This window comes from Fusarium oxysporum, chromosome 9, assembly GCF_000149955.1.
Source record: "Fusarium oxysporum f. sp. lycopersici 4287 chromosome 9, whole genome shotgun sequence".
NCBI lineage: Eukaryota > Fungi > Ascomycota > Sordariomycetes > Hypocreales > Nectriaceae > Fusarium > Fusarium oxysporum.
In genome coordinates this window covers 2,522,591-2,536,638 of record NC_030994.1, presented here as the reverse complement: position 1 = coordinate 2,536,638, position 14,048 = coordinate 2,522,591, and the positions used below count along the sequence as shown (strand labels likewise).

Genomic DNA, 14,048 nt, shown 5'->3' with positions numbered 1-14,048 from the left:
TATCGTTATAGCGCTGTTTTGCCGCAATAGGATCCGCAACACCTTAGATCAACGTCAAAGCATCAACGACCTAGAGCAACTTCCCTTTATTCGACCGCTGCAACCGATTACACGCGATGTTCATGTCATGAGCCTATGAAAGAACTCTCCATGGATCAATAGAATTTCGCAATCACAAAAGACATCACATAACACCATCAACCTCATCCATCACGATATCATGGAGAACCTATCTATCGCCGATGCCCCTCCACAGGGCCGCGGTGCGCCGCAACCGCTCCCCCAGTTGCCGCCGCAGATGTTCACGACTGCAGCGCAGCTCCTGGATCTCACAGACAGTACGACTCCGCCATGGTACCAGTTCATTCCTGTTTCCGGTTCATGAGAAGGGTTGGGCTCGATAAAAGCAGGGAGAAGGACGGATCGTGTGCTGACCACTGTATAATTGCAGAGAAGCTCATGGTCGCTTTGCGCGATGGGAGAAAGCTCATCGGCGTGCTAAGAAGCTGGGATCAATTCGGTGGGTCTTAAGGAAATAGAACACTGCAGGGAGACATCCCTTTTCTGACCTCAACCAGCCAATCTCGTCCTCCAATCTACCGTCGAACGTATCTTTGCGCCCTCCCCCGAGTCGGCAGGTAGCGATCGACCAACGGGTCTGTACGCCGATATAAATCACGGCATATTCCTCGTCCGAGGTGAAAACGTGCTCCTCCTTGGTGAAATCGACCTCGACAGGGACGACGACCCGCCTCCTGGCTTTGAGCTCGGAGAGCTAGACGTTGTCAAGAAGCTCGCAGAGGAGAAGAAAGCCGTCGACAAGGCAAGGGAGAAGGCGCGGGTCAAGAAGCTTGCGAAGCAGGGCTTTGAGGGGGAGAATATTGGCGAGATCGTGCTCTAGAGGACGTTTGGATATTGGTATTTATCTCAATTACAAGGCCTGGAAGCAGGTTCAGGTTGCCGGACGCTTTGAAGTGCTCTGGCTGATGGTCGTTTGGGCAGAATATTGTGAAATGCCCATATACCATCAAGGAGATGCTGGCTTGAGAATGGGCTGGCTCTTCAGGAATTAAAAAGCCTCGATACAGTAGGTTAGAGGCGGATAGCGCGTATGAATATATGAGCTTCACGACGCTACATCCAATGTTTACCACCACTAGGCACTTGATGGTTTCTACTATCATAAGCTATCAGTCGCTGGTTGGCAAGCCCAAGACAGCCACTTAAGGGACTCGTGTTAAGATATGAACTTGCGTGAAGCTTCATGAATAGGTTTCTAAGTTTCCCTACAAATTCCATACCGCACGATATCGCATCTTACTCTCCTTATTGTAACTCGTAAAAATCACATATTTCATGAATGGGCCAGGAGAATTTATTAAATTACATCAATTGCACAACTCATACTCTGTTCGAATTTGAGGCCCTAACCATGAACAGGCTCCATTGCACAAGATAAACTGTCAAAGAGGGACGATTAATGACATGAATTGTTTGAAGGCAAGGCATTGTCTAAGAATGAGCTTTAGTTGTTAATTTACAAAGCTATACAAAGTCTGAATGTGTGTGGAGTCTCATGGCTCGTTGTTGTACACTGTCTTATGGATAAAGACCCTGCGACCCGAACCAGCATGAAGTCGCTGGTGATGATCAAGATGCAACCGGAAACGCCTCTCATGATGCCATGTCCGTCCGTAAACCGCTCTCGTTTTCTAAAAGAACACGCCCCTTGGGGTCATATCATCACTGTCCACCCCACAGTGAGTGTTTAGATGGATCGTCGTCTTCGCACTCGCTCGAACATTGGTATAGGAGTGCCGGGGTTCTTGCAACCTCCGAGGAGCCAGTCAGTCAGACCGACAACCTTTGCACCAACTCCAGCTTCCCAATCGCCACCTGCTTGTGCCTGCTCAATAGTATGGCTTAGAATTCGACCTTCGGCATCGAAGTCAAAGACAAACAGTCCCGTGAATGCCTTGTCTGGGTCGACTCCCCGACCAAACGGTAGGGATCGGGCAATCACTCCTTTGTTAGAACTATCTGAGCCCTTTCGCTTTTCGCACCAGCGGACCACGAGCTGCTCGGGTATCGCCCCAGCACGGCGGGGTAAGAATGTGAGGGGCTCCGTTGTCATGCGCTCCGCGAGAACCTCAATACAGACATTGCCGAGAATTGGTACACGGTTCCATGCTATCGGGGAGGTCCAGAGGGCGGCGTTATAGGCGACACGGCCGGAGACGGTTGGTAGGTGAGGGTGCGTTGAAGGGAAAAGATGGAGGGCGATGTTTGGCGCAAGAATGTCGTAAGGAAGAGGATGTAGTAAAAGCGTTGGTAATCGTTCTTGTAAAACTCGCAGAGCTATAGCAAGTTAGCATTGTGATACAAACATGGGAATATCCTCAGTGACGTACTTTTTCCTAGCTTTGCCTTATTGGGGTCCTTTGGTCCGTCATCGCCAGATCCGACCCATCGCACGCCTGTCGCATCGAAATATGTCCTCGACAAGGCACCTCGCCTTAGGTAATCCTCGAGAAGAGTGGCATCGGAAGGCGGTAGAGAAGGCTTAGGTTCTCTAACAGTGACGGGCTGAACCTGGGCCTTTGCCGGGCGAGCATTGGAGAGACTGCGAATAGAGGCAACAGAGGTCCGGCCGGAACGGCTTAGACTGGATCGGATGGGCGCGGCCATTGGGAGGTCACCGCAGCAAAATGGAGAGATTCATGGATCAAGAGTGAAATTTGATAGAAGAAGTCAAGTTGACTTTGTTAAAGAGGGTCTAGAATACTAGAGAATCAAGTTGAGGTGTTGCGTACCTAAGAGCTTGGATGGTAGGGAACCTCAACCAACGTATGTCCACTTTTGGACTTTTTCTGCGATGGCTTAATGGTTAGACTCGGAAGTATCTAGCAGCAGTAAAGTGTAAGGGAAGAGACATGATTGTGAAATGCTGAACTTGATTGGTTGATGATCAAGACTCCATAGCCACATATTGACAGCGGAGCGGGATGTGGCGGGGCGGGTCTTTTCCACTGTGATGGGATCTTTGAGTGGGAGAGAAGTGGATGGGAATCTGGAGAAAATGGGAGAATTGAGGCTTGAATGAAGCAGGATCCACTGATAAGGCGTTATCTGGTATTTCTTTAAGATCATCTGTTTGCAATAGATGCCCTCTTTCTCACTCTTGAAGAAGAAGGCGGTGAAGTTGATCTAGTATCAACTTGTGACATGCCAAGTCACTTGAATCGTGTGAATGACGGCACAGGCTCCAAGTTTGGCTCATCGACAGCCTCATGATAGTTAAAGAATGAACGGATGCCTACAGTGCATTGCCCGACGACGGAGCAGAGCAGGCAGACGCTCAAAGTAATGATGCATTTCTCATTGCGATGTTGTTTGTAAATATGCACGATAGAAGCCTTGCTGTTCTTTTGCTATTGGAAGATGATCCGTTTTGGGAAAGTCTACGTCAACTTGTTGGCTCCTATCGCAAGCGATAGTGTTATATCGGTAAACCGCCCTGTGATATCCTGAAGTATATTGCATGAGAACAAGCAATATCCAGTAGAATACCCTTGCAGGGACAATTAAATCAACGAATATACCTCGCTTGTGACGTACCCTTTGGTTTCATTCATTTCTTATTTGCTGCACATGCTCTGTCTCTACCCGTTAACTCAGTATCACATTGACTGACTTGTACATACTCTTTGTTCTTTGACGGCATCACGTGATCGACGCCTGTCAGCTGCCCCATCCATTCATTCCCTCCCTCCCTCTCCTAGGCGGTGCTGGCGTTGCCTGGCGTTACGTTTCTTCCCTGACGTACCTTACTTGAGCCTCTGCAACCATTCTCAACTTAATCTTTCTCTCCCATCAACTCATCTGCAACTCCTCATTCCATCGCCTCGACAAGTCCGTCTTTTCAGCCTCACCCCTTCACTTTTCGCATCAGACTCTTGTCTTACTGCGATTTAAGGAACAACCGCCAACATGAACCCTGAGTAGTACGCCACTCTCCACCTCCTTTGCGATAACCTCCTGATGGAACTATGCCCCATGCTGACTACTGTTCTAGAGTTGCACCCTGCCATCCTCGACTATTCCTCATGCGATTTCCTTTTGCTACCGCTGTCGAGATGCGAGTCTTTGACAATTTTTGGATCTGACACCAACTAGATACGACTATCTCTTCAAGCTCCTCCTCATCGGAGACTCCGGTGTTGGAAAGTCTTGTCTTCTCCTGCGATTCGCCGATGACACCTACACCGAGTCCTACATCTCTACCATCGGTGTCGATTTCGTGCGTTATTCCCAGCCAGCATTTCCACTTACCTGGCCTATCGTCTAACACTTGGTCAGAAAATCCGAACAATAGAGCTCGATGGCAAGACCGTCAAGCTTCAGATTGTATGTGGCACCCATCGCGCAGGCTCCGGCCACCTAACCAAATGCTAACTTGTTCTCAAGTGGGATACCGCCGGTCAGGAGCGTTTCCGAACCATCACCTCTTCCTACTACCGTGGTGCCCACGGCATCTGCGTCGTCTACGATGTTACCGACATGGACTCATTCAACAACGTCAAGCAATGGCTCCAGGAAATTGACCGATACGCCACTGAGGGTGTCAACAAGCTGCTGGTCGGCAACAAGAGCGATATGTCAGACAAGAAGGTCGTTGAGTACAGCGTAGCCAAGGTAAGTTTTTTTTTATTCTGGCACTCTGAATGTCGCAGCCCAGCGGGTCGCTTATCACATGCATCTAAGCGCCTGAACGCTCAAATGCCCCTGTCACCAAAATTTCACCCTCGGCTGCGACAACTACCCACAGCAACACGATGACTGACCCAACTCTATAGGAATTCGCCGACAGCCTGGGAATTCCTTTCCTTGAGACTTCGGCCAAGAATGCCAGCAACGTTGAGCAGGCTTTCTTGACCATGGCCCGCCAGATCAAGGAGCGCATGGGCACCACAACAGCCAACAACACCAAGCCCAGCGTGCAAGTCGGCCAAGGCCAGGGCGTCGGATCCTCCTCCAACAACAGCTGCTGCTAAATGCATTAACGCTCTCCTTTCTCTTGGTGAAGCAGGATGATGGAGTACGGCCGGGACAATGAACAACATGCCAGGGACACGATCGGACGAGTTCACTCACGATATTTGCTTTTTCCTTCTACTCTCTCCATTTCTGCGCATAGACCAGATCATGACCACTTGGATTGCCTTTCTTTTCCGCAAGTCACGACTTTATCCCTTTACCGCCTTGGCATCTGGAACAACGGCTCTTTCCATTCGTCTCAACGTCATTCGCGGGCCCTTCCATTGCTATGTCGACGGTAGGAATGGTCAGGGCGGGGAATCGATAGGTTCTGGGGAGGGAGCATGAGGGGAGACGACAGATATGAAGGCAGATTTTGTGTTTTTGGTAGCGGATGGCTTGGGGGGTTTTGCGCGTGCGCAGGCTGTATTTTCTCTTATCCACCCCATGCTGTGTCTTTGCACTTTTGCGAAATTCAAGTATTGGGAGGCATTCGTCGGTTCTTGTTCTTTTCAGCCCGCCAACCAGCCATTCGCTGGGAATCACATTATCTGCGCACCCCGTTTTCCTCTGGCAATTCGCGATCCTGGCCCTCTGTTCCCCGTAACATCTTGACTCCTTGAGAGCTATGGGGGAGAGTTGCGCTAAGCGTCAATATCTTACTTGGGTTCTGATATCGATTGTCATGTTGTTTCTTCTATTTTACCATCCTGGTTCGCCTATGGTTTTTCGTTGTTTTTGGTACTTGAGATCGATTTTAGTATGCGAGAAAGGGTTATTCTTAATAAAGGTTGAATATTCCTTTTTTTTAAACTTGATCCATGACGAATATTGTTGGAGTTCCTTGCTCATATGGCTTCGAATCCCAAATTATGAACCATTGTCGATGTCGTAAAATGGTTTCTCAATTGAGAGAGATTTCTTTGGCCATGGTGAAGCCATGCATAGAACGAACTCATGGCTAAGGCTCTGTGGTAGATCTCATGATCGCCAGCACGTTCTCAAATGTCCATCTGAGGTCCTTGGTCGCATTCTTTATATCCGCTAATTGCAATACAGCCCATCCATCAGACAACCCGAACATAGGCAGCTCTTTCACGCTAACTTTAACCATCATACAACTCAAGCAAACAGTTGAAGACATTGTGTAAACACTTTATGTAAGAGACAAAGATAAAGCTCAGCTGCTTAATCTACGCTACACACGCTTCATGCACGAAGATCTTCCTCATCGGTGATAACCAAGCCGATATACGTCATAGATCAATCACTCTCAGCCTGATGTCATTCTCCAGACACACTTTCAATATAACAATTTAATTCACAGTAACTCTCTCTCACCAATATATCTACGCATAATAAAATCATCATACTCAATACCTATCTCGGTCTTTTACAATCTTTCAAAATGGCCAGCGTCGAAAGTCAAGTGTCAAAGCAGTCCGAAACTCCCCTCCAAAACGACAATGAGAACGCAGAGCAACTAGCTACCCTTGCAGAAGGCAAAGTCGCCGATGCAGTAAAGGGAACGAGTAGCAGAGATAAGCCACGCAAGGATGATATCAAGATTGAGGACTATGCTTCTGATCTTGACAGGTTCGTCTCAATATATAGCTCGTTCCGTATACGGAAACTAATGTCATGCTAGAAAAAAGGCTGAGCAGGCCGAGGCCAGAGAAGAGACCAAGACACAGAGAAAAGCAGGTGTAGATGTTGATGGTAGTCTTGGACAGGGCAGACTGAGCAATGAGGACAACAGCAGTGTCTAAGTATAATTATTTCGTAAAAACCCCTTCAATTACCGACGACTTTACCTAAAGATAATCTACAATTATTATTACATCCCATAACTTCTTAAGTCCTATCCCCAGACCGTAGATGGAATAAAAGTGTTGACAAACATTACTCTATTCACAACAACATCATGACTTTTATCTTTTTCCAGTCTCCTGGCCATCATCGTAAATCCTCGCCCCAAAAAATAACAACAAAAGAAAATGCCACATTGGGCGAGATCATAACATCATTACAGCCATATTTCTCATATGGCCATGTGTATTCGTTCTTTTTGGGATCACGACAGGCCGAGGAACTTGAGTGCCTTGTGGGAGTTGCCTTTTCGCCTCTCGGCCTTATCCTCAAGGAGCGGCATAATCCGTCGGTCTTCTTGATCCCAGTCGCTGTCATCAACATACATAGTTAAGATCGATCGAGCATCAATCGCGGAAGGCTTTCGCTTTGAATAGGATCGACTTTGCTTGCTTCTGGAAGACTTTACTGTCTTAACTGTTTCAGCAATGGAAGGGGCTCGACTCGGAACCGCAGATGACCCTGATAGTGCCGCTCCCAAAGACGCCCCAAGTGCCGGGGACATGGGTGGGCTATGAGTCGCTGATGGCACACGTGGGAAAGGGGAGAAGGTTCCTGTGATAGATGGCGGCTTAGACTTCTTTGGGGACGGCTTCTTGGGAGGCTCGTGAGGGACATAGAAATCAGAAGTCTTGGACAGGATCCTCGAGATGGTCGCAATAAAAGTTGCGATTTCTGCATCAGTTGCAGTTGACGTGATGAGGAAGTTGGCTTTAGAAACTGTAACGTCATAGCCAGAGCCCGAGTTTTGTGGGAAAGTCTTCCCGAAGCGCCCAACAGGTCCTTGTTCTGGGCCGGTGATGGAGTTTCCACGTAGATGAGTGAAGGGAATGCTCTTGCTGCTGGCATCAACGATCTGAGCCACCTTCATCAACTCTACTCCAACGAGCTTTTGAAGAGCCAACACCGTCGCAAGATGCTCAGGCGGATATTCAAGGAGAAGATACCTCACCTCTGCGTGAAGGGCAAGATACGTTTCGAGGTGCGGAATAATGAGGGTCGCGAGTAGGAACGAATTCGCAAAAGGGTTGTCTTTGGCCTGGCTGGCCAAAGGCTGGGTCGTATACGCCTGCATGGCATTGGCAAGAAGGTACCTGCCCAGTGTGAGTTTTAAGCAGCACAAGATGGAGCAGAGTCAAGTACATACCTGAAGTCCAGTCGGCCACTTCGGCTCATACCGTTGCATTTTGTTCCTAGCTTCTCAAGCTGTCCTGTGATCGCGCAAGTATAGTCCCTCTTCACACCTCTCTGGGCTCCAATAGCTAGGATCTGGTCGATTCTATGGCAAGATCCACGGCTATCGTTACTCCCAGTCTCCCAAAAGACTGGGTTCCACAACCCTTCAAGCTCTGGCAAAAGAGAAAACTGGAACTGCCGGTAGCCTTGAGTTTCTGGGGGGAAGTGTTCCTGGAGGACAGAACGCAGTGAGTTCTGTACAGTGATGGCTGTTTCTTGACCATTAATTCGAAGGTCGTGAAACTTGCTGTCGACATCCGAAACCAGGGGTGGAGGAGTCCGAACTGGTGTTGGAGGTCGTGCAACCTTAAGCTTGGGCACACTTGGGATAGGCTTGTTGGGCCAGACGGGCTGATTATATGCGAACGGATCATATTCGTCCGAAAGGATGGATTGGTCGGTGACAGCTGACTCCTCGCATTGGCTTTCTGCGCAGCTTACGTCTGTGATAGTGTTGGACTCAGGTGTTCCTGGAACCAGAGCATTGCCGTCGTCTGTTTCGGAAGTAGGTGAATAAATAGCCGCGGGAAATTGACCCATTCTAAGCCCATGAGTGACAGAATTGAGCAAAGGTTCGGGGACCTCCTCCCTGAAGTGCACCACCAGGTCTTCCATGAAGGGCAGTACTGGTTGGAAGGTTTCCTCTGGTCCAGAAATGTGCTCGGCATCAGTACCTCTATCCACGTACGATGCCCGTGCAGGTTTCCGCCTCTTCTCCAAGGGGACCGGAGCCACTTTGATGATTGGGAGATTGGTTCTCACAATAACAGTTTGGGGTCCCTCTATGTAGCTGCGTCTGTTGGAAACGAGCTCCTTGGGGTTTGTGGTTATTGTTTGTGAATGCCGATGGGCTTTCAATAATTCTGGCCCCGGATCACTCTCTAGTTGCCGTGCAAGTCCTGAAGTGACTGCAGAAACACAAAGATCCCGATACCTGGGACTGGCCGGGTAGATTCTGTCCAGAGATTTGACTCGAGACAGAGTTGGACTGCGGCCTGGAGACCTCATGTCCACTAATGAAGCTTCCCCGTACACGACATTATCTGTGGACGGGATGCTCAAAACATCGGATCTTGGGCTCAAGCCTTCGAGGGCAGGGGATACAGGGGCAGCCATCAAGCCGTAGGCTTCGCCAACACAGCTGGGGGATGCAAGGAAAGAAGCCCTTGGTGAAGGGGAATGTAGATTGGAAACATCGTGATAGATGCGACCTGCAGACCGGTCATAATGCCTCGCAGAAAACCTGCAAGCTTGGGGTGAGTAAGAACAGCCCGGAGCTTCATCAGCTGTACTCCCACCTTCATCTTTATTCGCGGCACCAAAAACAAAGAATGGGGCATCATCCCCGAAGTTGTCCTCATAGCCGTAGAGCGGCAAGCTGTTACTTCGCGGGCGGGGCGTAAGGGTCAAATCGAGTTCATTGGAGGGTTGAAGTGATGCTGTTTGTCGGTCCAAGGCGTCGGCAGCTCGCATAGCTCGTGTTATGGGATCTTCGAACTCCTGTTCTTGGTCTCCTTTATCCTTCGGTTGATACATGTCCTGCCTTCTCCAGTCTCTAACTGGATTATCCAGGCCCACCACTCCATCCTTAACTAGCTGGTTGAATAACGACTCGGCACGGCAGTAGTCTCCATCTGTTTCGTAGTCCATAATGGCTCTGATGCAAAGTGTTCGGGCACTCGGGGTACCGCCGTTTATAAATACGAGTCGCCTACCACTTGCTGTTGAACCATGAAGGAAAGCTTGAGCAGCTTCGTAACGAGCTACTGTGGCCTCGTGGATTTTCTTGACATAAACTCGAACGTCTGAACGGTTTTTTAAGTCCCTATTGGAGATATAATTTTGAATGCTTGGAAGTATTAAAATATTTGGTGAAGTTGGAAGCAGTCGTAGCTGTGTTGATATCGTGTCTACATGGCCTTCGAAGGCAACGACGCTCCCAAGGAGCTTGTTGTCGGTGGACATGATGAACACTCGAGGCGCCACTGATTCGGACGATCTCTTAGTGGAAAAAAAGAATAGTAAACGGGAAAGGTCGAATTAAAGTAAGGGATTGTGCTGATGGAATGCTTGGTCCGTTCGAGGGGTTGGTGAAAGGGAGCAGCCGAGAAACTTTTGGTATGAAACACGCCCAATTACACATAAGAAACTCTATCCGATGATTAGTGAGGTCGACATCGGAATGGATAAAGAAATGATCTTACAAGGGTATTTCTCCAGTTGAATGATAAAATGCGCTCAGATATGAGACGTGATGAATGTAATTAAAGATCCCGGCCTGGGGAGGAGAGAGGGTAAAGAAAAGAATGCTCATTCAGAAAAGGTAAGAAAGAGGAGTAAGAACTTTGAAGCAAGTGCCATCGAGATGTAAACTGGAAAGAACGACCTGAAAGTTGGAGGCAACTACGACTAATATCTAATTCAAGGCAGGTGCAGGTGCAGGTGGTGCATGCTCCAGGTATAGAAGCTGCAGGTCAGGTCGTCAGTTCTTCTCCACTGTCAACGGATGCCGACTCCTCTAATTCCACTTGAACTCGTTCATCAGTCTCCATTCTAGGCCCAGGATTTCAGGTCGTTGTTGAACCCTGCAAGAATCGGGCTACCGCAGCAAAAACGCAAGCCACTCTAGCGGTTTATTGAGAATCTGTTGGGTCTCCATACATCCACGAAGGAGCCCCGACGAACGAACAGCATAGAGACGCCGAGACCCATCCCGCCAGTTAATCACTCTCATCACTGCAGGGTTGCTTTTGGGCTTGTTTAGCCTCCTGAGCTGGAGCCAAACAGAACAATGCCGATATGAACTGGATGGGAGGTCCAAGCTTCGAGGTCGATATCAATGTCCATTTCCGTGCTGTTTGAATGCCTATCCTATCCCAGCCGGCTGGGTTATCGGGCTGACTGGGATTGGGCTGCTCGCAACTTGGAACCAAGCTATCGGGCACCTGCAGTAAATCTCCCTTACCTCCAACGCATTTGCCAAGTATGCAGTGAGACCACTCAGCATACGTAGCACAAATACAAACACCAATTGCAATACGCAAGGTAGCGAGGTCCTTGCGTGTCGTGCGTCTGGGGCAGAGAAACTGTTTGCTCAAATTACAGGGATTGACAGCACCCATGTCCCATGTTCCATGTTGCAGCTCACGGCCCAGTCCCACAGTGCAAGGGCCCCCGTCAAGGATATTCCATGATCCAGGATCTGGTCTAGGCTCAGCTGAGACGCATTATCCCTTTATGATGTCTTCAACCCAAGTATGGATTTCGGTAGCGATTCGGTCATGCACAATAGAGCTGACCCCATTCTATAACATATCATATCGCCGATAGCCATTATCATCTATTCGGTCGTTATTACCCGATTCCTCTTAAGATTCAAGCCCCAAAAAGAAACACTGAGCTAAAACATGAAACAGAAACCGGAAATAGCTGTCGCATGTTCTAGTTGGCATTGGACACTGCGCGTATTGCAGCCTCTCATGTCATACTAGCCAGCCCATTTTCAGCTTCCACGCAAAACTCCCAAGCCGTCGGCTTAAACTGGCCTTTTACTGTGGCTACACACGATACAGGGTGAGGAAGCTACCGGCTCGAAGCCTATTTGTCAAGCGTTGCACAGTAAGCGGGATCATTACAATGTTTGCTGTGCTTCAATTACCACAAGGGCTTCGACTCTAACTTGAACTAATCAATGGAAAAGGGAAAATGCAAGGTAAGGAAATAGTATGCTCAAGCCTTGTGGATAGCTTCTGGCATTGTGGGCCATTAAATACACCGTCGATCCCCCCACGTCGATTAACGGGTTTCGAATTCTATTTTGGCCATCATCTTCCGAAAATCCGAAAATCTCAAATGGCGATCGCTGGCCCATACATATTCACAATGCTGATCAGCATGCAAAACGGGGCGGTTAAGCTTTCAATCTAGGGTCTTGGTAATTACCTCATTTACCGTATACAGGTGATGCTCAGCGCAATCCGCGGTATTCAATACAAGACGTAGTAGGTTACCGCAACTATCCAACAGACTTTTAGCGTCGTGGTGATGTCTGAATCAGTCATATGTCTCGCGATCTCACTAGATCCTTTCGACAAGGGTAGCATTGACATCAACCTCGAGACGCTTCGCACCACGCGGCTATTCGACCCCCCACTTACGGTTTGTTTGTTTGCTTGCTTGCTAGTGTGACTTGCCAAGTCCTAGAAAGACAAAGGAAACGACTTCGGAACCACTTGATGGTAGTTTTGGACGCAGCAGTACTAGTTATTGATCCTCCTTGGACCATCTACGACTGGACCGAACAACCATCGTTTCGTGACTGTCAGAGGGAGGGTTGGGAGTATGAGCCCGCCTTGCAGCAGCACCTTGCGATCCTGCAGAAGCCAAGCATACTGCGAACTGGTGCTGCTCATGCAGTACACGCTGGTAGAGAGCAATGGGTTCCGACTGTTCGGAGTAGGGCCTGCATGTCTTACCAGATCGAAGTTTGGCAGGCATCGTCATAACGTGTGCCGTGCCTGTGGCTTATGGCTATCGTTTCAATTCAGCATACTAACTTTTCTCATTTACGACAAATCTGTTCAGCAACAACGTGGCTTATGCTCATTTTGATAATGATCACTCACAAGTGACGCCGATGCGGGTGAAAAGGCGACGTCTTTCCCTTTCCCCGAAAAACATAACACAGCACATGTCGATTATGTTTTTTATGAATTCTGTGAACTAACATGGATACTCGGCTTGACGACAGGTCCACTTTAGGGACACAATTGTCACTGAACAGGGTCCAGGATACTTACGAGGCGGAGAATGAACAGCCTACTCCATACGCAAACTTAACAAATTTGCAATCTTGGGGAATGGCCAGGATGTTTGAATATGTCACGTTCGTGAGCAAGGGGGCCAGTCTTGGCCGATAGAGATCGGGCGCATTGGATTTACAGTGCATGAAGGAAGCTGACTTTCGGTACAGAGTAGATCAGTTGGAATGGTATGGTGACATTGAAGATTTGGAAAGGATCTTCATTGACCAACTCGGAGCCATTATTGTTGACAATCATCGGGCTTGTGGCTTGTGGTAAACTTTCAAGTTAAAGTTGCTCGGGTAAGCCACGAGAACTTCGAAGCCCAAAACGGGATCCAAGTTTGTTTAATGAATTGTGCAACTTCACGGTTTCACAGGACGAAACTTTGAGTTCAAGTTCGGCAACAATCCCTAACACCACGGCTGAGTGCATCAGTGAGTGCTTAATACACCCGTCGTTGCTCTGTGTTACGTTTGAACAAAACAACATCAATGCGTAAGGGAGGTGTTCTATCTTGCTGTTTTCAGCTATACCAGCGATTTGTGCGATTAGGCAAAGCTATATTCGCATCTCTCCTGCAGCATAGACCCCGCAACGCTGGCAGACAATTGCTAGAAAGTAAACTATCAGCGCTGTTTGTTATGGCCAGCGCTTTGCGGCTGAATCAAAAGCAAGCACCACGGACAATTAAAACGTGACGAGTATGTGATGCGCTGGGGATCAGATCCTGTCATTTGTGACAACAGATTTTATCACTTGCCATGTCCCTGTTACCTAGGAATACATTCCTTTTTCTTGACAGATCGTTGTATCCCAGTATAAGGAATTAGTGGCCAACACGTCAGAGCCATATGAGACATATTCCTCGTTGGTGTAGCCATGGTGCTTCTGGTTGGCCATCGACATTGAGCCTTGTAAATTGATACGAGGCGGCATACAAGGTTACTTTTTAGTGTTTGTCTCTGCACATGGAAAAGGAGAGGTGCCGTCAATACAGGTCACTGTCTGACAGCACTTGCACACGGAGTCTAAGACACGATCCAAGCTGTCGTAGCTTAGAACAGCGAGTTGAAACCTATGGTTTACACGACTTGAATGCGG

At 48.5% G+C, this 14,048-nt stretch overlaps 6 protein-coding genes across 7 annotated transcripts; 3 read left to right on the top strand and 3 right to left on the bottom strand.

Annotated features, from left to right (window-relative positions):
- The first annotated feature begins 4 nt into the window (after positions 1–4).
- Positions 5–1,174, top strand: FOXG_12810 (uncharacterized protein). 2 transcript variants are annotated; one of them, XM_018392694.1, is made up of 3 exons: positions 5–338; positions 452–520; positions 579–1,174. In XM_018392694.1, exons 1-3 carry the CDS (start codon positions 221–223, stop codon positions 899–901), a joined length of 510 nt encoding a protein of 169 aa, XP_018251263.1. In that variant the 5' UTR covers positions 5–220; the 3' UTR covers positions 902–1,174. The 2 variants fall into 2 exon arrangements, with proteins under 2 accessions (XP_018251263.1, XP_018251264.1); XM_018392695.1 differs by having other exon boundaries at positions 5–520; positions 579–1,160.
- Positions 1,175–1,376: 202 nt separating this feature from the next.
- Positions 1,377–3,517, bottom strand: FOXG_12809 (uncharacterized protein). The gene is made up of 2 exons (XM_018392693.1): positions 2,412–3,517; positions 1,377–2,358 (listed from the first exon to the last, which is right to left on the bottom strand). Exons 1-2 carry the CDS (start codon positions 2,686–2,688, stop codon positions 1,769–1,771), a joined length of 867 nt encoding a protein of 288 aa, XP_018251262.1. The 5' UTR covers positions 2,689–3,517; the 3' UTR covers positions 1,377–1,768.
- Positions 3,518–3,745: 228 nt separating this feature from the next.
- On the top strand, positions 3,746–5,871 carry FOXG_12808 (GTP-binding protein ypt1). Its single transcript, XM_018392692.1, has 5 exons — positions 3,746–4,001; positions 4,177–4,300; positions 4,360–4,407; positions 4,468–4,695; positions 4,857–5,871. The coding sequence occupies exons 1-5, from the start codon at positions 3,991–3,993 to the stop codon at positions 5,052–5,054; spliced, it is 609 nt and encodes a 202-aa protein (XP_018251261.1). The 5' UTR covers positions 3,746–3,990; the 3' UTR covers positions 5,055–5,871.
- A 452-nt stretch (positions 5,872–6,323) lies between these two features.
- Positions 6,324–6,894, top strand: FOXG_12807 (uncharacterized protein). The gene is made up of 2 exons (XM_018392691.1): positions 6,324–6,633; positions 6,686–6,894. The coding sequence occupies exons 1-2, from the start codon at positions 6,446–6,448 to the stop codon at positions 6,804–6,806; spliced, it is 309 nt and encodes a 102-aa protein (XP_018251260.1). The 5' UTR covers positions 6,324–6,445; the 3' UTR covers positions 6,807–6,894.
- Positions 6,740–10,598, bottom strand: FOXG_12806 (uncharacterized protein). Its single transcript, XM_018392690.1, has 3 exons — positions 10,347–10,598; positions 8,054–10,293; positions 6,740–8,000 (listed from the first exon to the last, which is right to left on the bottom strand). The coding sequence occupies exons 2-3, from the start codon at positions 10,105–10,107 to the stop codon at positions 7,112–7,114; spliced, it is 2,943 nt and encodes a 980-aa protein (XP_018251259.1). The 5' UTR covers positions 10,108–10,293; positions 10,347–10,598; the 3' UTR covers positions 6,740–7,111.
- Positions 10,599–12,405: 1,807 nt separating this feature from the next.
- FOXG_20784 (uncharacterized protein) lies at positions 12,406–12,639 on the bottom strand (the record flags this gene model as incomplete). The annotated part of the gene is made up of 1 exon (XM_018401093.1): positions 12,406–12,639. One exon carries the CDS (start codon positions 12,637–12,639, stop codon positions 12,406–12,408), a length of 234 nt encoding a protein of 77 aa, XP_018251258.1.
- Between the last annotated feature and the right edge of the window lie 1,409 nt (positions 12,640–14,048).